Source organism: Plectropomus leopardus, chromosome 18 (genome assembly GCF_008729295.1).
Source record: "Plectropomus leopardus isolate mb chromosome 18, YSFRI_Pleo_2.0, whole genome shotgun sequence".
In the NCBI taxonomy this organism is placed as follows: Eukaryota; Metazoa; Chordata; class Actinopteri; order Perciformes; family Serranidae; genus Plectropomus; species Plectropomus leopardus.
The window spans coordinates 30,306,690-30,329,485 of NC_056480.1; the positions used below are offsets into that span (position 1 = coordinate 30,306,690).

The window sequence follows — 22,796 nt, forward strand, 5'->3', positions numbered from 1 at the left end:
AAGTTGGATGTGCCACACAATGATCCACCAGCCCAAACTCTACACCCTTAGGTTCATTTCATAAAGGAAGCTCTGCTCAATGCATTGGTTTTTAACATTGGCACAGGAAGTAAACGGTGGACTGCAGAGTTACCCAGCATGAGCCCATGTCTCAGATTTACTTGGCAGGGTTTGCATAACTCAGCATTAAGTAGGAGTTCTTTTGTGGCTACTTTTATCAAACATTTAATATTTAAGAACTTAAGATTCTTTTACATTGTATAAAAAACAAAAATATTCAGATTTGCAAAAATACATTTTTTCCCCCAAAATTACAACCATACTGGTGAGTTTGGCAAGCAGCATTTCAGATGTCACATGACAAATGCTGTGGCATACCAAGGTTCTCAACCTGCTAATTGTAGCTATATTTTAATTGTTATTCAGTGTGAAAAGTTGCATATTTAGCTTTATATCCAGTGTGTATATCACCAAACAGTACCCCCCTGAAGAGCGGACATTAAAAGATTTTAATCTTTGTCCAGCTGGATTGATTACAGGGTTACATTACAGTAAATTTGGTGAAGTTTTGTCAATGTTGGAAGTACTATATGTTTATGCACTCAGCATGGTTCACAAAGATGAGTGGTGTCAAAGTGGAGCATGTCATCTTTAATTTTATTTAGGGTTGTCACAGTGATGAAATTACCCCTAGTCATTAAGGGTGGCTTAAAAGCATGATATGCAGTATTGCTGCCATTTTTTGTGGGTTTTTTTTGCAAAGTAGTGTAATTAGCATTCTTCATTTTTTTTATTTTAGTGCTTTTTATATAGCCTTTATTGTTTGACTACTATTAGGCATATTGTTGCCTTTTAAATGACAAGATGGCACTGTTTTAAAACAAATTAAATACTGATTCATTGTTAAATATAGAACACAGAAGAACAACTCTGTATTTTCAGCTGAGCAGCGGTTGTGTCTGATTGCTATGATACAGGAAATACTTGGAAGTAAAAATGTTGACACAAAGAAGAGTACTTACCTGCTCTGGCCATTGCTCTGGATGAAGGGAAGGCTGAACGGACACGCCGCTCTGTGGGTTCAGTATTGTTGTTGTTGTTGTTCAACAGTGGTTTGGGTTTAGTGCGATTTGTCTCGTCCCTCCATTTATAGAAGTGACAGTGATGAGCGGCTGCTGCATTTTATTCAAAGCTCAACCTTTTATTAACTCACAGCAACTAGAAAAGAAGGCATACATGCCGCATCAGCACAGAATAGACGGTCAGCGTCTCGTGGTGCTGCTGACAGTTGTATAGTGTGTAAATATGTAGCTCTCCCCTGAAAACCATCAATATAGAGGTTGTGGCCATTGCTTGCCATACCCTACTGTTGGCTTGTCAATAGCATGATATTGCAGAATTGTGGATATTACGACAACCCTAATTTTATCTCCCTTTTACACCTGGTCATTTCACTGCTGTATGACTTCCAAAATTTAAGGTTTAGAAGTACATATGTATTTATTTTGGTGTCAGGTTTTGTTTTAAAAAAGCTGTACAGTTATCATGCAGGACGTAAGTTTAAGTCCACTGACATTATGCTTTGTATAAATAAGTTGGCTTTACTTTATTTGTATCACTAAACGTCACGAAAAAAACATAAATATCATCATCATAAATCATGGATTCATCAGCATAATAGAGTTGTTTCCACTGTGTAGTTAATTTTCAAAGCGTTTTGAATAATGACAGGAAATGTTTACCATTTGCTCATTTTGACAAAGAACGGCTGGATCTAAATGAACTCTGGGAAAGTAAATTGTTTACCTTTTTAAAACTTGGTGGGACTAGCATAATACAAGCTGTAATGTGTCTTTCCTATTTTTACAACACTGCTATTCAGCTAAGTATATCCATAAATTACTGTGCATGCTCAGTAAATATACTCAGCCCTTTGGTGGATGTGTGCACATCTGTATGATCTGCTAATGATTCATTGTCGTTGGATTTTTTTGAATATTTCTGAATATGTAAACCTGTACTTTTCACTGTGATACTAAAAAGACATTGAAGTTGTTTCATTGTCTACTGATGGACTTTCTTTCATTCAGCCAATCGATTTATCTTATCTTTCTTGGCATATAGTGACTTTTCCATTATTCATTTAAAGCTACAGTAAGGTTGTTTTGGGTATTCTAAAACAATAAATACATAAAATCTTAATATGTATAATAGAGTTGTGATCTTGTGGTCACAATGAAAATAAGTTGATTCATAAGTTCTTTCTTGCCTTGCATGTCCTTGATGATGGCTTTAGGATCTGTAGAAAATGCACATGATACTAGTTCATGTGGTACATCTACTGTATACAGGTTGCTCTGTCCCCCTGCTCTGATCACATCATGGAGACAAATAGAGCAGAGAGTTTGTTAAAGGACAGTAGAGCAGACAATAGAGGGGAGGGAAAGTGTCTTTGTAAACAATAACTAGATGTAAAGATCATTTCTACATGCTTTTCTCATAATGTAGAGAATCTTAGGATTCTGTCCTTATTATGACCTGAGCAAGTTTACACTGGCTGCTCTCACAGTAGCTGCCATGAGCGAGACTCTATGGTCAGAGGCTGCATCGGGCAAAGCAAATCTGAGGAAAATCCTGCAGAGATCCTGCCAACAGCTGTCTTATAATAGTGCTAACATACGCTCCCTTGACCCCTCTTTGGAAAATCAGACCATGTCTGCCTACAGGCAGAAACTCAAACAAGATGGACAATGGCACAGGCCATTCAGCACTGGTCTAACCAGTCACAGTTAGCGCTACATCACTGCTTTAGCCCTAGGAGTAGGATGTGGTCTGGGTGAGCAGTAATACATGTCTGGGATGTCATAATTGACTGCAAGGGCAAATGCTGTCATGCTGAAAAATGTTGTAAAAACATCACCAAAACAGAAGCTTGGGTTAACGGGGAAGTCCATGCGCAGACTTAAAGCTGACTGAAGCTTACTAAGGTTATTTGGAGAAATCCAGGAAATCCAGGTAAATGCTTCACAAAGCTATTATCAGTCACAAGAGTCAATACAGAGCCACAGGCTGTGTACCAGAACGCATAGTTTTTTCTTTTGACTTTCATTGGATATACTGCACCTGTCCTTCCAAAATAAGTACTATTGAATGGAATATCCATACAACTGGGACATGCTACTTCCTGATAACACTGGGCCTTGCACTTTCACTCTCCTGCTCATGTGTCCGTCGCTGTCTATAGTGCAAAATTTCAGGTACAAAGAAAAAGTATTTGATTTGGAATGCAACAGATCTTAACATTAGCGCTTATCTTGGAGATAAAACATCATTTGCCAAGTTAAACCCAGAGAGCTATGCTGTTCTTACCCTGCAGTGTATTCTGTTTTACCTTTAATGCTACAGCTACATACAGTTAGTTATGATTGATCGATTTATTGATTGATTGATTGGTTACAGTCATTGTGGCTTCTGTCAGCTTTCATTGAGCTGCCAATAATTTGCAGCTCAGTCCATGTGACATAAATTAAGTTGGGCGACCATGCACGCACAACTGCATGGAAACCTACAGTTCTGAGTCCATCATTGAACTTGCTAACAACACAACTGGCATAGGTCTGATCACACAACACTAAGACAGCCTACACAGAAGATCAGTGCCTCAACATCTTGATACAGGACAACAACCTTAAGCTCAACATAGGCCAAACTAAGAAGCTGATTGTGAACTATACTAAACGACAGAGAGAAGGACACACCCCATCACCATCAAAGGGACTACGGTTGAGAGAGTCAGTGGCTTCAGGTTCCTCTGTGTGATCACATCAGTGAAAACCTGACCAGGACTCACCACACCAGTGCCATTACAAACACAGCCAAACAATGGCTCTTGTTCCTGTGGAGGCTGAGGAGGCCCAGCACACACTCTATGATACTCTGCAGCTTCTCCAGGTGCTCCACTGTTAGTATCCTGACTGACTGCTTTACCGCCTGCCTGGTCTGCTGCTGCCAAATACAGCAAGCAGCTGCTAGCTGACCAGCCAGATATAGTGGTGGTTACAAGGAGCAGAAGAGTCCCAGGTGATGAGGAAAGAGCATGGAAAGACTGAGAATTAACAGGGGCTGAAGGAACAGCTGGAGCAGATGTGAAAGGTGAGGTCCAGAGTGGTCCTGGTGCTAATAGGAGCATTTGGAGCTGTGACCCCCAAACTGAGAGAGTGGCTCAAGTAAATTCCAGTTTCAACATCTGAACAAATCTTTTCAGTAAGATCTTTTGACAGTGTCTTACTTTATTGATCTGTTTCACACTGTAAAGTGACTGGGAAGGAATTTAAATTCATACTTCTCCAAAACAATAGATTGACTTACCCTATGGTAACAGGCAAAACAGTTCTTAACAAGAATCCAATACATTTTTCAGCAAACCTCATAATGACACAGTTTCATGAAAGTCAAAATATGAAGGAATTATCATGTGTTAAGTATAACAATGTATTTGAAATATTGTTGTCATTATTTTAGGGGGATTTTTATGGAGTGCTTCTTAAAAGTGGTACAGTGAAATGACAGAGGAGGAAATCTGAGAAGAATTTAGTTGTAATAATAACACTTTTAGCAAACCTGTAAAGGACTGTGTATTGACAGATGAACTTTGTTGAAATGTGTATTGAATAATGAAGTTGCACATCATTTTAAATACATCTAAAAAATGGAATGGTCAAATGACTTCAAACTTTATATGTATAGAGGAATGTGTTCATTGGAAATCCAATGGAAATGTCAAATATTTATGAAAAGTAAAACAGGGAAAAGTGTAGTAATGATACAGGAGTAGTAGTGGTAGTAACTGCTGCATATTGCTTTAAAGTGTTAGCTGAAATACCATCACACCATAAAAGAAAACAGAGGAGGACAGTTTGCCATCAATTTTCAAAACTGCACAGTGAAATAATACTGAACAAAAACAAATTGAAAACAAAATCCAAGAGGAGGAATTACATAATTTTTCGCACCTATTGTGAACATTTGAGGTAAATAATTACAAAGCTGTTCACACAGGTTTACACATTGATTTTGTGAGCCTAGAGTGGCTCTGTAAACATTTCAAAAGAATTTGTGATAACATCGAATTGAAAAAAAAAACAAAAAAAAACTAAATGCCTCACACTGATGTCATGCATCACAGGATGTTGGGACCAACAACACTCGGGGGATCCAATTCAATTAAATTCAGTCTATATATTGTTTTTTGGGAAATCCTGCTCATTCTACCTCTTAGGAAGTGACAAGAGAAAGAAATGTATTTGCAAATAAAAATGTGATGCATAGTTTCCAAAAGCACCAATTGTTTATACAGTAGTTAGTCACACACCAGTGTTTCTGGTGCATTAAACCACAGCTCCACTAAGTTGCAATCTTGGATATGGCTTTGCTCAATGAATTGTGCTTTTGTAGAATTCATTATGTACCATATGTGCTATAGTTTTGTTCATCTATAAGTGCTGGTTGAACTTAATTTTCCTTTTAAGTTTCTTTGAACTAATATGTATTTTCACAGAATTTGGATGCTTTCATTCTGCTGGCTGCCACCTCACTGTATAATTGTGCCACTGAACATGCTCAGTGATTGATTGTTGCTGGTGATTCAGTGTCTGTAGTTTGCTTTGTTAAATAAGTTTGTTGCTCATTGGCTTCATGATAATGCAGCTCACTTGTGTAGTGACATTTTTAGTGATACTCATAGTCATCACAAGTCAGTTACATTCCAAGGCTGTACTGTTATGTTACAGGCAGACTTATCTGCAATTCATTACATTAGTTCTCTCTCTATGACCAGAGATAACTGATCAAACTACTTTATTCACCACAGACTGAACTAAATTGCAGGCACATGTGGCATGCTTGTTCTTTTCAGTTTGTAAGGCATATTTTCTACAAACACTCGTAGACCTGCTCCTGAAAAGATAATGCTGTGGAAGACTGTGTCACAGAAGTTGTCACATGAACCAGCAAACCAGCAAACCACCCTGTGTTTCCACAAGTTTAAATGGAACCAGTTAACAGTTAAGTTAACAGTACAAGCAAAGGTATTTTTTCCCTCAGAAAAGCAAGCATGTTCAACGTATTAATGAGACTGCTGCACTCACATGACCTCCCAATCCTCTCTTCTCCACCTTTAGATTATGTCAGGCTTACTGATGTCTTCACGAGTCACACATCAGGTCAGGGACACCTGCTATTTCTTTTGCCTCCAGCTGAGAACCAAATTTTCAGCTTCTGAACAGTTATTTTGGTCGACATGTTTCAAACAGTTACAAATTGGGTATGCAAACTGGAATGAAACAGGCTCCATATTGATGGGAAAGGGGGACTCGAGACTAAAGCTGATGAGTTCAGGCATTCATTCATTCTTCCATTGTCTGTAACTGCTTGTCCTTGTAAGGGTCGCATGCGGCTGGAGCCTATCCAAGCTGTCACTGGGTGAGAGGCGGGGTACACCCTGAACAGGTCGCCAGACTATTGCAGGGCTGACACATAGAGACAGACAACTGGTCGCAATCTCATTTACACCTACGGGCATTTTAGAGTCCCCAATTAACCTGCATGTCTTTGGAATGGGGGAAGAAGCCGGAGAACCCAGAGAGAACCCATGCAGACACAGGGAGAACATGCAAATTGAAGGGCACAGAGTTCAGGCAGACCTGGTTAATTTTGAGGTTACAATTTTCCCCAAAATTGTCATAAAGTAACAAAGTTAAATTGTAACATTTTATTTCAGCCTTGTGAATGGTTGAATCAAAAGTATAGTGTGTCAAAACACAAATGCATTTTTCTTTTTCCTTTTTCCCAAGACCAGCTATGGAAGCATGCAGACAGTTACTTCTTCAGTTGCACAGCCTTGTCAACATGACAGAATGAAGTTTTTCTTGACATGCAGTTGTGCATGTAGGTGCTGTCAGTATCTTGCCACACATGTATCTAATCACTATCATACCCTGTCATCGTCATCTGTAATAAAAAGGCTTTCCTGGCATTTTGACATCCCCAAAGATCCCCTGCAGACACGTTAAGGTTGGATAACAACTCTTCCATCACTGAAAAATCAAGAATTGAATATTAAGCTTCATGTTTCCAACTCTTAAACCGCAAAGTGGCCCATGATCCAAACTATGTCATAAATCATCTAATACATACAGACATTTAATCAGCAATAAGGTGAGCACAGAAAAAAACCCCTCTCTTTTCAGTAGATGAAAGTATAATCAGCCTTCTGGTGCCAAACTCTGCACAGACATCACTCTGAACAGTGTAGCTCAAACATACAAATAAACAAGGAGATAAAAGATATTTTTGACTGAAGTGGGACTTCAGTGATGGTTGCATAGTGTGGGAACACATCCAGTTGTCTCGGTCTGTTGTTTGGGCAAACTACATAAATAACTCTGATATATTTTTATCTCTCAAGTTGCTTTAGTAATGTTGTCACAGAGTAACATGCACCATATGTAAAAGACTGAAGCAACACAAAATAAACATGGTAAATGAGCTGCACTTGTATAGCGCTTTTTTGTTTTTTTGACCACTCAAAGCGCTTTCACACTACATGTCGCATTCACCCATTCACACACACACACACACATTAACACACTGGTGGCACAGTGTTGGGAGCAATTTGGAGTACAGTATCTTACCCAGGGATACTTCGACATGTTGACTGGAGGAGCTGGGGATCGATCAAGAACACCATGAAGTGCTGCCTGTAACTCCGCTATGTAAGAAACATGAGGGCACCTGTAGGAGCAGGAGGGGTGGTGGATGGGTCCAACAAACCCCAGGCTTTCATGTGTGATTTTTTCTGCACCTTAACATGTGCCTCCTTCCCCCAATCCTAACCATTAATGATTAAACGTGCATATTTTTGACTTCCTGGCATTGATTGCCATATGCTTTTGTTGCCTAAACATAACCACATGCAGTGTAATCTCACAATGTGCTTTTGTTGACATCACAGTTGTGCCACCCCAGAACGAAAATAGTAAACACAGAGAGATACCTAGAGCGTAATATGGAGAAGTAGGTGTCCAATGCAAAGCAGCAATACATGACAACCTGGGATGAAAATGTGTTGGTATTACATGAGCTCTGTAGAGCTACATATTCAGTAATAAATTAAGGGAAATTCATGAGACGTCTCCTGCTCCTGCTCAGTGAAACCTCAGCTGGATTTAATGTTAGAGACCTGTTCCTTACACTGCTGAGTACTGAAAATAAAAACAAAAATGAAATCCTTAAGATAATGCGTGGCTACTGACGTGCACATTTCCATAATAATATGAGTTCAGGTTCATTCCACACAGCAAGCCCTATCTGTTCCTTAGTTCATATAAGAATTACATTAGTAACTTAAGTAATACAGATTTATCAACTTGTACTTATGCAGTGCCTTCTCTCACAAAACCTAATGTCCAGTAGTTGTTTTGTCTTGATCAGAGAGTTAGTTGCTGACTGTCTTTCTGATCCTTCCAGTCTCCTGTGCTAAAGACCCAGACAATCACCATCTCAGACATCACCAACTCCCTGAGAGGAAGTGTGACCTACAAGGACATCCCCTTGGTTCACACTGAGACCAAGACCATCACATATGAGTCAGCACAGGTGAGGAGAATTCTGGGAATTGCTCACAAAAAAAGAATATTTCACAAAGTAAATACAGTCCTTGATTAAACACAAATAAAAGTCAAAAGTCTTACCTTGTATGCAGTGCAGTTGTGTTTAATTAAAGCTGTGCTTGTACACATTTACATTAGTGTGAATTCACTGAAGTACTGTACATGAAATGGCCCTGCCGTCTTAACATGGCACTATGTGGTGGCGTCATGTTTGGGTTTAGGCACTAAAACTACTTGGTTAGATTTAGAAAAACATCTTGGTTTCCATTTAAATAACTACCCTGTATACATACTAAAGGTAACATCAGTAAGTGTTGTACCTTGACGTGACTTTGTAAGGGAAGGAAATACATAGAGTTAAAAGAAATCAGCGTGGACTTTTAAGTTTCACACAGGAAGCAAACAATGGTCTCCTGGGTAAAAGTCCTGTGTTTCTTTCACCCTTTCACCACCCTGACCTTTTCCCTACTGCTGTGGCTCAGGAGGTAGAGCCGATCGTTCACTAATCACAAGATTGATGTTTATATGCTTATTAAAAATGCTAATTTATTTCTTAACTAATGAGAAATAACTTCAAAACACAAGGCATTGGATATAAATTTGCATATTGCCATAAAAAAACAAAAATTGATCACAAAGAAACAAAACATTAGCAGTTCAAACCCCAGCTCCTCCAGTCTGCATGTCGAAGTGTCCTTGGATAAGATACTGAGCCCCAAGTTGCTCATATTCATATGCATTGTGAATGCATAAGAATGAGTATCTTCAGCCAGGTTGGTTGACAGTATATTGTGTAGTATACAAACTAAATATACTGTATATATTTAGTATACAAGTATACTGTGAACCAGTTGTTCTCAAACTTTTTACCACCTCAGAAAATATTTGGCTCCCCAAGTATCACCACAATGACCAATGGTAAAATACTAAAATACACTAGCGTATGCTTCCCATAGTCAGCTACAGAGCGTTCAAAGATTATTAATTGTTTATTATTTGTTGTTGACTGCTGTTTTTAAACCGTTCATATTACCTCTCACCATCACAGTTTAGCTTTTAACTACAGTAATCATAGACATATCTGCATACTAACCACATGTCATTATATTAAATTTCAGCGATCTCATAGTTTAAGTATTTCATTTGAATTTTTGCAGTACTTTGACAGCATTATATATATTTGTTTTTTGCTTTAATGAATGTAACTTTCTATAAGAATAGTTCAGAGATTCCCCTGCAGACCACTACTGTAGAGGCTGTAGAGGACTGACCCAGTCTAAAATTTATACCCTTGTCTGACCTCTGCCAATTTGTTGAAATCAGGCTAAGCTGTCAGTTAACCATTAATTACTAGTGGACAAGTGGACGAGGCATCACTTTACATTGGAAAAGTCATGGACACACCAGGAGGGCACTCTGTGTGTGTGTGTAAGAGCCCACTGCTATGGTAATTAATGGCCCAACTGCACCCCTCTTCTCCCCCCTCTCCTCCCCCCTTGCCAAATCACTGTGTAAAGAAAAGTTTGCGGCAGCCAATTTCCATCTCAGTTTGTACTGGAGTAAATGGGGAATTTTTTGTGTCTTTCTTCCTTTGGAGGCTCCGTGAGCGAGCTGTGTTGGGTTTTCAGCTTTCAAACGTGATTTAATCCGACCACCACAAGTTTTCCTACGTTCTGATGTACAAAATTGTGTATATTCACTGCTATCTGTGGAAGTAATGGCAGTTTTTTCAGGAAATTTTTAGATTGTTTTTCAGCTCCTCCACACTCTACTGACAGAGTGGCTTTGATCTCTGACAAGAGTTTCGCCCATAAAAAACCATTGTAAAATCTGAAAATCCTGAAAAACATCACGATACGTTAACTGCAAATTCATCGTAAAAGTTATCAAAATTTCCATTTATGTCAGTACAGTCCACGACCTGGTGAACCATTTAAAGTTTGAATCATTTCTTCACATCATTGTATGGCAATCTTTTGTGTACATACTATTCTATTACTTACTTATTATTATGTGTACATACCTTATTTCCTCTATGTACATACTTATTTTATTACTTATTTATTGTTATTTGTTATTGTTATTTTCTTTGTTACATTTCACTTTTCTTTTTTCATGCTGCTGTAACATTTGGAATTTCCCCCAATGGGGGATCAATAAAGGAATATTCTATTCTATTCTATTCTATTCAATGTTCTGTGGCCTCAAAGAGTCATGAACTTGAACTTTTTTTACGTTGATTTCTGGAGGCCCTCCAGTACCTTGAATGGGAAATTTTCGTCAGTTTTTTGGGATTTTCGGGAAAACCACTTGGCGAAAGTCTTAGAAAGGTCATAGCACACCATTCCCGAATTTCCCGCATGTTTGATGTATGTTTGGTATATCCTGCAGCAAAGCTGTGGGACAAGTAGCTGTCCAAAGTGTATATGGAAGATGAATAAGAAGAACTACAAAATGCATTTTCTGCGGAACATGTATGTGGATGCTAATAGCTGAAATCAGTTTGAAAGCATGTTTGAAAATGCATAAATCTATTGCTGAAAATACATAAATTTATTGCCTAAAATGCAGAGATGTATTACAAATTGACGGAAATATCTGAAAAACTGACAGAAATGGAAGCTGAACTGCATTAAAGTGAAGAATCTAACAGCTGAACTGCAAGAGTGTCATGAAGAAGTTGATGTCAGTTGAAAAGATTAAAATAATCAGTGTTTAATATTTTAGGCATAAAATGTAGAAAATTAAATGAGAGGCATAAATGTCCTTGAAGAGCACAGCATTTTGACGTTTGGATGGTTTCTGTAGCCCAAAGTATGCAGAAGTAGCAGTTTAGCAAAAAAGTACAGGAAGTAAAGGAAAATAGCAGTACACCTATTACCACAAGGGGTAGTAATAGTATAAGAAGCAGTAATAGCAGTAGTGGAAGAAGATGTATTTACAGTAGCAATAATAGTGTGGTAAAAAGCAGTACAAAACTACCAGTGTAAGCAGTAATGGTAGTAGTAACAGTAGTAGTAGTAATAATTGTTGTAGAACTACTTCAGAGAGACACAGAGACACAAAGAGAGAGACAGACACAAAGCCACAGAGAAAGAGCGAAAGAGAGAGAAATAAAGAGAGACAGGCAGAAAGACAGAGACAGACACAGGGAGTAAGAGAGACAGTGAGACACAGAAAGAAAGATAAAGAGATGAAGAGAGAGAAAATGGTAGAAAGACAGACAGATAGAAAGACAGACAGAAAAAAAGATAGACAGAGAGAGAGAGAGAAACAGAGAGAAAGACAGAGACAGCTAGAAAGACAGACAGACAGAGTAAGAAAGACAGACAGACAAAAAGATAGACAACGAGAGAGAGAAACAAAGAGAAAGACAGAGACAGGCAGAAAAACAGAGACAGACACAGAGTAAGAAAGACAGAGAGACACAGAAAGACAGACAAAGAGATGAAGAGAGAGAGAAAGGTAGACAGACAGACAGACAAAGAGATGAAGATAGAGAGGAAGGTAGAAAGACATAAACAGTCTGACCTGCTAATTAGAAGCACCTGTGTGTCTGACACTGACAAGTCATGGTCACAACTGATAAAAGACAGAAAAGGAGTGTTTAAAAAAGACACCCTACAGACATAACTTTAAGTTATGCTATCAAAATGAGTGGACAATGAGCACCACAAGACGTTGCTGAAGAGACTGATGTGTCAAATGTGTCGATAAAGTGAAAAATGACTGAGATAATCCAGTTTCTAAAAGTCCTTCCATCTGGGTTTTGCTCAAACTTGATGGAAGGACTACATTGCAGCAAATGGGAGCTGGACGGGATCTCTTGTTGCTCTGAGGCAGAAAAAGGCATACAAATATTACGCCTATGCCTTAAATGAGCATATAAGGTGAAAGAAGACAAAAATACCTACGTTGTGATGTACAAATTGTATATGAAACTCTTAAACTGTGGGCAGCAGATGACTTTGTTTAAGAAATTTTTGTGAAAGTGCAGAGACAGAGATATCCAGAGTGCTGGAGCTCGTTAGTGATGTCACTGCTACACAGTGCAGGCACTGTATGACGAATAAGAGATAGCAACTGCTGACTATGGGGTCAATTGTGGTTCAGTAGAACAGTCTGGGGGTAATATTATATGCATTTAGTGTGTACTAATGCACTGCTTCGCAGTGCAGGCACTTCGGGGTATGTGTTGTGCCAAATAATGATAGGTCACTCATTCATTTAAAAAAGTCAAAGTTCTCAAAAATTTAGGTAGTTTAAACAAAACTTAATCTGAATTTTACAGCCTCTCAATGACCTCTTGCGAAGTCCTGCCCCTCAAATGCAAATGACCAATAATAGCGTAGGCCTAGCATCGGTCAGTTCTGACAAGGGTCCAACAGCTACACAGCTGTGCTCCATAGACTCTCATGCAGTCATGATAGATTTTCATTATTTCCATGCTGTTTTTTTGGATTACTAGTTGAACGTTGGGCCTGGTGCAGTTGTTATAATGAGACTTGTTATCTGGAGAGGTTGGAAGGAGATATATACATTTCTTCCCTGTTTTACAAACCAAAATCACTCTAATGACACAAAGCCGGTTAAAAATTGGCAAAGTGCCCCTTTATTTTGATTGTCTTCTGTTTCGGTTCTCAGGCGATGTAGTAATTCACTGTTATCGGTACGATAGGCTTTAGCTTCTCCCTATCTGTATCTTTATAACCTTTTTTTGCTACTCAGTCAGTTGGACATCCTGGAGATATCCACCAATCTCATATTGTAGATCCTTCTGTTTGCTTCTTTGTGAAGTTCCCTCTTTGATTTTCTAAAAGTGTGACAATATGTCTTCAGGGAGTGCAGTCAGTTGCAGTGGGAGCTCCATGCTCGCTCTGACAGCTTGGTAGACAACCACAAAGGGGCGGGGCTTTAATCAGCAACTTTTAATTTAAAACAGAAAATGTATGAAATAAAAATATTGTAAGTGGACATGCAATGCCAGCATAATTATAGTTGGTAACAAAAAAGTTGTAAGGTTCAATCCAAGCTTTGATCTTTAACAATCTGACAATCACACAAATCTCAGAGAGAACCGATAGGAGCTCATTGAGTGTGTTTAAATGGATTCACTGAAGGTCCTTGACTAACATTTAGAAGGTGTCTGTCCCGCAGCCTGTGGACAGCCTGGCAGAGAGGGACTCAGGAGTGCTGCTGAGCGCCCAGACCATCACCTCAGAGACCATCAGCACCACCACCACCACCCAGATCACCAAGGTGTGCTCACCTCACTTACAGCCCCACAATCAATGCACGACAAATCCATACTGTTCTCTATTTAGTCAGCTGTGCTCATGCTGCTGACCCTTCACAGCACACTGGTTAAATAACTGCTGGAGAGTGACTGAGGGGACTTCTTCTCCTCAACATCAGAAACATAAACTTGTTCATTCCCTGATACCAACACAAAGTTGTGCCCTAGTTACCTGGCCGGCCCCGATCCTCTCACCTCCAGTGTGTTTCTCCTGAGGATTTCTTTCAGTGGTGCACGTGAACATTTGAAACACAATTCTGGCTTTTGTCCATATCAGCCAAATGGGTCCTGAGAGGAACCACATTTCCTTTCAGCTTTATTTATATTACCAGGAAAAAGAAATACATTTAAACCTAAGCCTAAAATTTTGTCTTGGATAAAACTGCAGAAATGTACAGGATTAGACAGACCAACCAAGCAACATGCCTCAGCTTTTTCACAAACATCTATGAAAGATTCTCTGTTCCACAGTGTGCAGCATGATTTATCCTGACAAAGTGGGCTTACACTATAGGTCATGTTATGTAGACACAACACAGTGTTGCTTCATTGAAGGGCAATATGTGCCATTTGTTATTAACCATCAATCTCATTGTATTGATATTGTCAGGGTACAGTTATCACTGGAGGATATGTTGTTAGGTCTAGGCCAGAGGTTTACAAACTTTCTTTCAAAGTGTCAGAAGGAACAGGTGCATGTTGGTGGAAGTCAGCTGATTGGGCCCCTTCATCAACACAGTCAGTCGTTACTGCAGCAGCACCAGCTCATGGAGGCAGGTACATCCAAAAATCTTCAAAATTCTTTGGGGTCAGGATACACTGCACATATTTTTACACACAGTGTGTATTGCACTCTAATATCTATAGTGAATAAATGTCAAAAAATCCAATTTAAATTCATAAAAAAAGCTCCAGAACTTGGCTGAAAATCATCACATTCTAAGTTGTATTTAGTTCATAGTTGACTCTGTGCTCCGGCCAACTCAACTTCTTCCTCCTGTCACACACCAGCAGCATCCAGTGTCCGCTGGCTGATCTGTTCCCACAGACAGCTTCTCTGTCTGTGCTGTGACTGTAGCCTAAAAAACAGCATTGACATCACCAGCGCCTTTCTGAAAAGTTCAGTGATTTTCAACTCGAAGCACCAGACATGGCCCAAAAAAGGTGGAGCACTCTGACACCTGCCACATACACTCTCTCCTTGTATAGGGAACATCTATAAAAAAAGAGTAGAAATGAGAAAAAAAAAGATGCTGGTGCTGAGAAAAATATTTTTAAATTATATTTAATTAATTATACTTTCTTTTTACATCGCCCACAAGGCATTACTGGAACTGAGGTTACTTTCAATCTTCTAGCTTCAGCTTCAGAGCATCATTATCAGCCCACACTGTCAGGTCTGAGGGATTTCATTAGCAACAAGCCTGAAGGCTGCAGCAGCTCCTACCTAAAGGCCACAGTCAAGCCTGATGCCCGACTTGAGCCCTGCTCCCTGCAGCACTGACTGTCTGGACTGGCCTTCTTCCATCATCTCCTCATGTTAACTACCATGTACACAGAGCTTAGTATAGTTTCACTTCCTTTACATTAACAGAGACGCATTCAGTAACTAAACACAATCCAGGGATGACAGTTATCATTAATTATCCATCCTAACAAGAATGTTCCTGATTCTCAGCAGCGTATCACCCTCCCCTCTTCACCAGCTCTCCTTTCCACTGTGGCATTTCATACATGAACATCAGATGTGTCCCAAAACAGAACAACATTGGAGGATATCTTAGGCCTAATGAACAGCAGCCTGCTGATGTCGCCACTTTAATCTGGTCCAACCAGCAAAGATATACCATGTATCACTGTAACATTCTGCCACTCCAGCTCTTTGCTCTTATGTTAATGCATGTACATACTGAAATTCCTCATTAACCCTTTGAAACCTAGGAAAATAGGCTTAATTTCTTTGAAAACGTGGGAAGAAGGCAATGTGCAACTGAAAAAGAAATGACCTAAAAATGAGCAAGTAAAAAGTGCAAAGAAATTACCTGAAAATTACCTCAAAAACAAAACAAAACAAAAGAGAAAGAAATAAGGGAAAGGTAAAAAAGCAAACAAAAAAAACAAGAAAAAAAAATCTTTAAAAATTGTAATTACTCTCTAACATAATTTAAAATATGTAATTACAATAAGTATTTTTTCCAGGTCTTTATTAAGCAAGGACCATGCATAAAAACATTAATCTCAAAATAAGAAGAGATGATTCACGCCAGATTTAGCTATTAGCTAGTTTACATCTGCAGTCCCTGGGCAGGTAAAAAACACAACAAATACCTAACACTAAAAGCAATTATCACACACACTAAGAACATTACATTACAACAGACAATTCAAACAGATACAAACACACATCAACACACCAACACAGGAGCACCTGGTGGCTCAGTGGATAGAGCAGGTGCCTCATGTATGGAGGCTAAGTCCGCAGCGGCTGCGGGTTTGATTCCAGCCTTTGCCCTTTGCTGCATGTCATCCCCTCTCTTTCCCCCTTTCACACTTTACCTGTCCGATGCAATAAAGACATAAAAAAGCCCCCAAAAATAATCTTTCGAAAAAAACAAAACAAAACACACCAACACATCCATCAAGTTGGCTACAACTAAGAAACCATCATCAAAGTTTGGAACACAGTGAAACATGTTTGGTTAATCAATATCTGTTCCTTTTTATGCCATGGGAAAAAGTCAGTATAAATATAATTTAGTTTTAAAAATGTGTCCCTAGCTTAAAAAAAAAAAAAAAAAAAAAATCAAAATCACAAATTGCAAGACATTTCATGCCAGATTCGTTTTTCCCATGTTTTGGAAAGAAATCAAACCCATTTGCTCAGGTTTCAATGGTTTAAATACTTATTAAAGGCATCTGAACACAGGAAAATTAGTTTGATGTCGATTGAGGTTTCAAAAGGTTTAGACATTATTTAAACAATAACATTTATTTAGCATACATTCATGATACTTTGCATCATCCTCCAACACTGAGCTTGATCCACCTGAATGCTGACCTTCTCTCAGGGAGGGACGCCGCACTGGTCTAACAGCATCATCAGTCATGTCAGGCTTCACTGCTTATGTCCATTCTGTTGTAATTCAAAATTCAGAGGGATAATAAAGATGGATTTTGTTTTTGCATGCTTCTCCTAGCGTATATCTCAGCATGTCTCATGTTTCTGTTGTAGACGGTGAAAGGAGGGATCTCTGAGACTCGTATAGAGAAGAGAATCGTCATCACTGGAGACACTGAAATTGATCATGACAAGGTGAACAGACTGAAGAGGAACTATTATTTCATGCTTCACTGTTGACTCTAAATGATGTAATAATAATAATGTTTAATAAGAAATGATGTTCCTGTGTTCCTCTGCAGGAAGCAGGTGCTTCCATTATGTGTTGCTTCACATTGCCACAGATTTCTGTTAAAATGCACATCTACCTGCTATGTGATGCTGGAATTATTTGTAGTGTTATTTTGCCTCATGGAGCAATTGTGTTCATTACAAGTAAACGTGTTTTCCATGCAAGTCTCATTAAACTCATTCATCATGCTCATCTTAACAAGTCTGGGTTGCTGTCCCTCCTTCTCTCAGGCTTTGGCTCAGGCTATTAAAGAGGCAAAGGAGCAGCACCCAGACATGTCTGTTACCAAAGTGGTTGTGCACCAGGAGACAGAGATCAGCCCAGAGTAACACACACTGATCCTTTGGAAGGTGAGTGTCCATTCTGAAGCTGCCATCAGCTGTCCTTCACCAGCCATTCTCTGCTCCGACTCACACTCTTGATACATCAAGAAATCTCTTCTTTTCATGCAGAATAGGTTAAGATTATAATTCCTTTGCATGAAAAGTTCATGTGATGAGACCTTAGGTCAAGGATGATGAGAAAAGAGCATTATTTAGAAAACTGTAAGAAGCTTGGCCAGCTGAGCTGCAAAAACTAGCATAGTTGGACAATGTTGGACAAGAGCAGACCATATGTGGGTGATAAGCAAGGGTATAATCACCAGATGTCATCACGATACTATATTCTACTGAATCTGTAGACAACAATATGATATTTGTTATCTCAAAGTCTGCCATTATTTAAAAAGTTCAGGGTATCTGTCTATATGAGCCTGTCCACACTAAACTGATGTTGGATGGAAGCTCTAAGTGTAAGGACATTAAAAACATGTAAGAGAAGATGGCATAGTGTTGACAGATCAGGGAAATCTGAAAAGACCTCATTGTTGTCAACATCAATGATAGCTGCATACAGCTGGATCTGACGAAGAAGACACAAACTAACGCAGTCAGTGCTATCTCAAGCTGCAGGTTGCAGAACTGAAACTTCTTCTGCTTGGCAAACGTTTAGGAGAGGTACAGTGGCTGAAGCCAAACCATGAAAACACAAGTGGTCCAATCCAGAACCAGTGTTTGGTTTGTCCATTCTGGACTACTGTAGAAACAACATGGCAAACTTTGTAGTCAAGGACCCTCCCCGTATGTAGATAAAAAAAAGGCTCATTCTGAGGTAGCAAGAACACTGTTGATTATAAAAAAAAAAATCTCATTTCTGCCGATAAAAGCTCCCACACACTGGATGTTTAAACACCAGAGCTAGAGGCCTAAAGGTAATGCAGAGGTGATTAACAAGGACTGGGAAATCCCCCCCCCCCCCCCACACACACACACACACACACCCAAACACCACGCCTTTTGGTTTGAAAAAATCCAAACAAAACCTGAACTATAGCAGGCACAGCTGAGGGCTTCACTGCTGTCTGCACTCAAAGGTAGTTCTAAGTAGGTATTTGACCAGTAGAGAAAGCCTGGTCTGCCCTCTGCTTCTAAGGTTTGAAATTAAATCCTGTATTGCTGGCTATATCCTGTTACTTGGAGAAAGCCACAAAGCATATAGGGCCACATTCACTGAGGCTTTTGCACCAGATGTGACACATTCTGCCCAAACGCTGCTGTGTTTATCAAGCAGATGCAGCTGGCTGGAGTCACAGTTTTAGTGTCTTTTTATTTTAAGTTCACCGCCTCTCTGAAGATCAAGCATGAATATAAAGCACAAACAGACTTTAGCCAACAGGAGCCACATGGTTTGTCAGGACGTTTAGAGAGTGTCAGGCTGCTCTGGCTGCATTAAGCTCAGTTTGAACATTTCCAGTCTATCCACCTGCTCTGCTCCGAGCTGCAGCTTCATGCTTGGTCCCCAGCTCTGATACTTCCTAATGTGTTAGTGTTAACTACACTTAAGATTATTGTGTCATGATTTTAAAGTAATATTTTAAGTTGAAAAACGTTTTGTCTGGCAGAGCTGAACCAACTGGAATACAGATTATTACATTATTTATGAGATGAGTGATCTTACAGAAGTCCAGCTGCTGGCCTGTCAGCTGTGTGCTGTGTGGTGGAGGTTCAGTACCAGGCTCCATCCAGGAGCTGACTGCTGAAAGAGCTACTGTGTTGGTGAAATGGAGGCCGTACACACAGGTTAATGTTTCACATTCATGAAAACTGCAGTGCACGTTTGGGCACCCCCACTTTCTTAAAAAATCTGTCTGGTAACTTTGCTCAAGTGTGTTTCAACATGAAACAAGTTTCCCTGCTCTGCATGAGCTTTGTTCATAATGCTGCTCATGTGGCCTTATCGTGGCCATGTTTATGTGATTTTAAAGGTCCAGGCTGGGAGCCATTTATCCGGCTGACAGGCTGGTATGTAAACACAGCAGCCCCACGTGTGGGTGCAGAGAAGGGCTGAAACCCTCGATGCTGTCTGACCAACCAGGCAAGCATGGTGATGAGGACAGCCAACAAACATCTGCTAAAGCAAAAGTAGGAGAAGTATGCATTTAATGAGGGGAATCTTTGGCAATGACTGACATATGACGAGTTGTAAATCATATTGCCCGAGAATACACTTTTTATTGACATGCTCATAATTATTCTCTCGAATTGACTATGTACTGTAATCACAATCTATGGTAGAGAATGTGATTGACAGTAAAATACTAATACTAATAAAATACTAGAATAGAGAATAGATAAATGATTATATAAATATTAGGTCAGTACCCTCTATACGAACAGTATGGGAAGCATTCAAAGCAACCTGCATAGGTTGGATAATATGTTATGCCACGGCCAAAAAGAAATGATATAATGATGAAGAAGCAAGTTATTATTAGAGCTGAAGAAATCAGAATCACAACATATGCAGTTCCCTAATGATTTGAAACTCAAACATGCATTGATGATTTGCAAGGCAGAACCAAATTCAATTATACACGAGGAGACAGCATTTGCACTGCTCAAACTCTGCCGTAAGTACTTTGAAAATGGAGATAAAGCAGGCAAAATGTTAGCCTCAAAGTTACGAAAACTGCAAAATCGTCAGTCAATACCATTTATACGTGATGACAGTTCTGCTAGAGTCATTTATGAGCAACTAGTCAATCCATGCCATTGAATATGTGCCAAGCCACTATTTCTTTGCTGCCCAAACCTGGTCAAGATCATTCCAATTGGACTAATTTACGCCCTATTAGTTTGTTAAATAATGATTATAAGCTATTTGCTAAAATCCTTGCTATGCGTATAAAGGCAGTCATCTCCTTATTGATACACCTTGATCAAGGCGAGGCGTCCTTCCTGTTGACAGTAGATGGCTCAGTTAGTATCATAGTTCAATGACTTGAATGACTTGTTGATGTGATAAGGGCTGCAGCCTGACCACAACTGTGAAATCTGGGGCCAATCGGTTGATGCAAAGTGAAGTTACAACAACTTCCTCTTTGGCGGCAACCACTGGGTCTACATGGCAACAGCGTTCATGGTAAACCTATACTTCAGAGGGAGGCTTCATTAAGGTCTTAAAGGTTTTGTCACCAGTTTGGAAGTCAATCGGATATAATATGTAGGAGCAGTCCATCAAAGAAGACAGCATGTAATTTCCATGACTTTTCATGTTGCCAGTAGGGGGCGCTACAAATAATGGTAACAGTTGTCATGTAGATGTGTTCCCACTTTCTATTATGAAATAGGGCTGGCTTTCAATGAGTTAAGGTCTTAAAGGTTTTGTCACCAGATTTGAAGTCAATTGGATAAAATCTGTAGGAGCAGTCCATCAAAGAAAAAAGCATGTAATTTCCGTGACATTTCTTGTTGCCAGTAGGGGGCGCTATAAATAATGGTAACACTTGTCATGTAGATGTGTTCAGGGCAAGACTGTCATCAAACATGTGAAGTTTGGTGCAGATTGGACCATGTCCACTCAGTTATAAACTACTTCCTGGTTAATGGCGAGACATGGAAATGTTTGGCCCAGTATAGGCCACACAGTGTGATGAAAACTCACAAATGTAATAACTTTTGATGTCCAGGGTCTTCTGAGAGGATGTTTAGATTTTGAAGTCAATCGGATGAAATCTGTAGGAGAAGATCGGAAAATTGTGACCCCTGAAAATGGCCAAAATACGCCAAAATTGCACATTCAATTCAAAATGGCCAACTTCCTGTTGGGTTTAGGGTATGGGTCCAAGAAGCTTTTTTGTAGGTCTTGGGCTGTTACACACGCCTCCCAGGTTTTGCAGCTCTAGGTGTAATGTACCACAGGGGCTGCTTCGTTGAAATCTGTAGGGGGTGCTACAGAGCCATTTTGGCACAGTGCAAAAAGAATTACATCAGATATCATTTTAGGACTTCTGATGTGTGTGCTAAGTTTGGTGGGTTTTGGTGCATGCTTTGCCCCTCACAAAGTGCTTCCAGTTTTATGGCGAATAATGTGTAACTTTACTAATCTTTACAGTATTCTAATTGAATATGAGGTTAATTGAGTTAACCTGCTACAAGGGAAAAATCAAAGAGTAAAAAAAGTAACTTCCTGCTACCAATAGGTGGCGCTATGAGTAAGATTCAAAATTGCACTACAGATGTCTACAGGCCTGGACATCAAATCTGTGAAATTTTGTAAAGATCTGACCATCTGAGGCCAAGTTACAATCATTTTTGATGTCATGTCGAAACATGGAAATTGTCCACCCAACTACAGTAACGCCTTTCAATGAAAACTCACAATATTCATTTTCAAGCATCATCAACTTCTTAAGGATTTTTTAAAACCATTTTCAGATCAATTGAGTCAGCCTGCTAGGAGCAGGATGTCTTTGTGTAAATCTTTGCCTTTTCTGTGCCAATAGGTGGCGCTCTTATTATCACTTAAAAATTGTCGTATAGATGTGTTCAGGGCGTGACTCCTATTAAACATGTGGAGTTTGGGGCAGATTGGACCATTCACAGCAGAGTTATATACCATTTACTATTTACTTCCTGGTTCATAGCAGAACATGCAAATTAGATGCCTCAGGGTCACACGGTGTGATGAAAGCTCATGAATTTGATAACTTTTGGTTTCAAAGGTTTTATGAAGGTAGCCATAACATTTGAAGTCTGATGAAAGCTCTAGGACAGGTTCTAAAAATTACAACCTCTGAAAATGACCAAAAATACACCAAAATTACAACTTCAAGTCAAAATGGAGGACTTCCTGTTGATTTTACGGTATGGCCCCAAGAGACTTTTTTGTAGGTCTTGGGGTTTTACACAAGCCTCCAAAGTTTTACAGCTCACGGTAAAAAGTGCTGCTGATAAAAAGTGGGGCTGATTCGTTGGAAATCTGTAGGGGGCGCCACTAATACATTTCCTCCCACCTATGTATGATATCATTAAATTTATAAAATTTTTACCAGTCTGCAAAGTTTCATGAGTTTCTGAATATGTTAAAGCCCTCAAAAAG

The 22,796-nt window shown here is 39.4% G+C and overlaps 1 protein-coding gene across 5 annotated transcripts in view; it reads left to right on the forward strand.

The window, feature by feature from the left end:
* Positions 1 to 22,796, forward strand: part of epb41a (erythrocyte membrane protein band 4.1a) — a 100,990-nt gene that overhangs the window by 71,408 nt on the left and 6,786 nt on the right. For 4 of the 5 annotated variants that reach the window (XM_042506790.1, XM_042506791.1, XM_042506793.1 and 1 more), the window contains 4 exons: positions 8,527 to 8,655; positions 13,812 to 13,928; positions 17,198 to 17,278; positions 17,606 to 17,725. In XM_042506790.1, the coding sequence (XP_042362724.1) occupies positions 8,527 to 8,655; positions 13,812 to 13,928; positions 17,198 to 17,278; positions 17,606 to 17,704 (426 nt within the window). In that variant the 3' untranslated portion in view covers positions 17,705 to 17,725. The remainder of the gene's footprint in view (positions 1 to 8,526; positions 8,656 to 13,811; positions 13,929 to 17,197; positions 17,279 to 17,605; positions 17,726 to 22,796) is intronic. The other variant, XM_042506789.1, reaches the window with a different exon arrangement.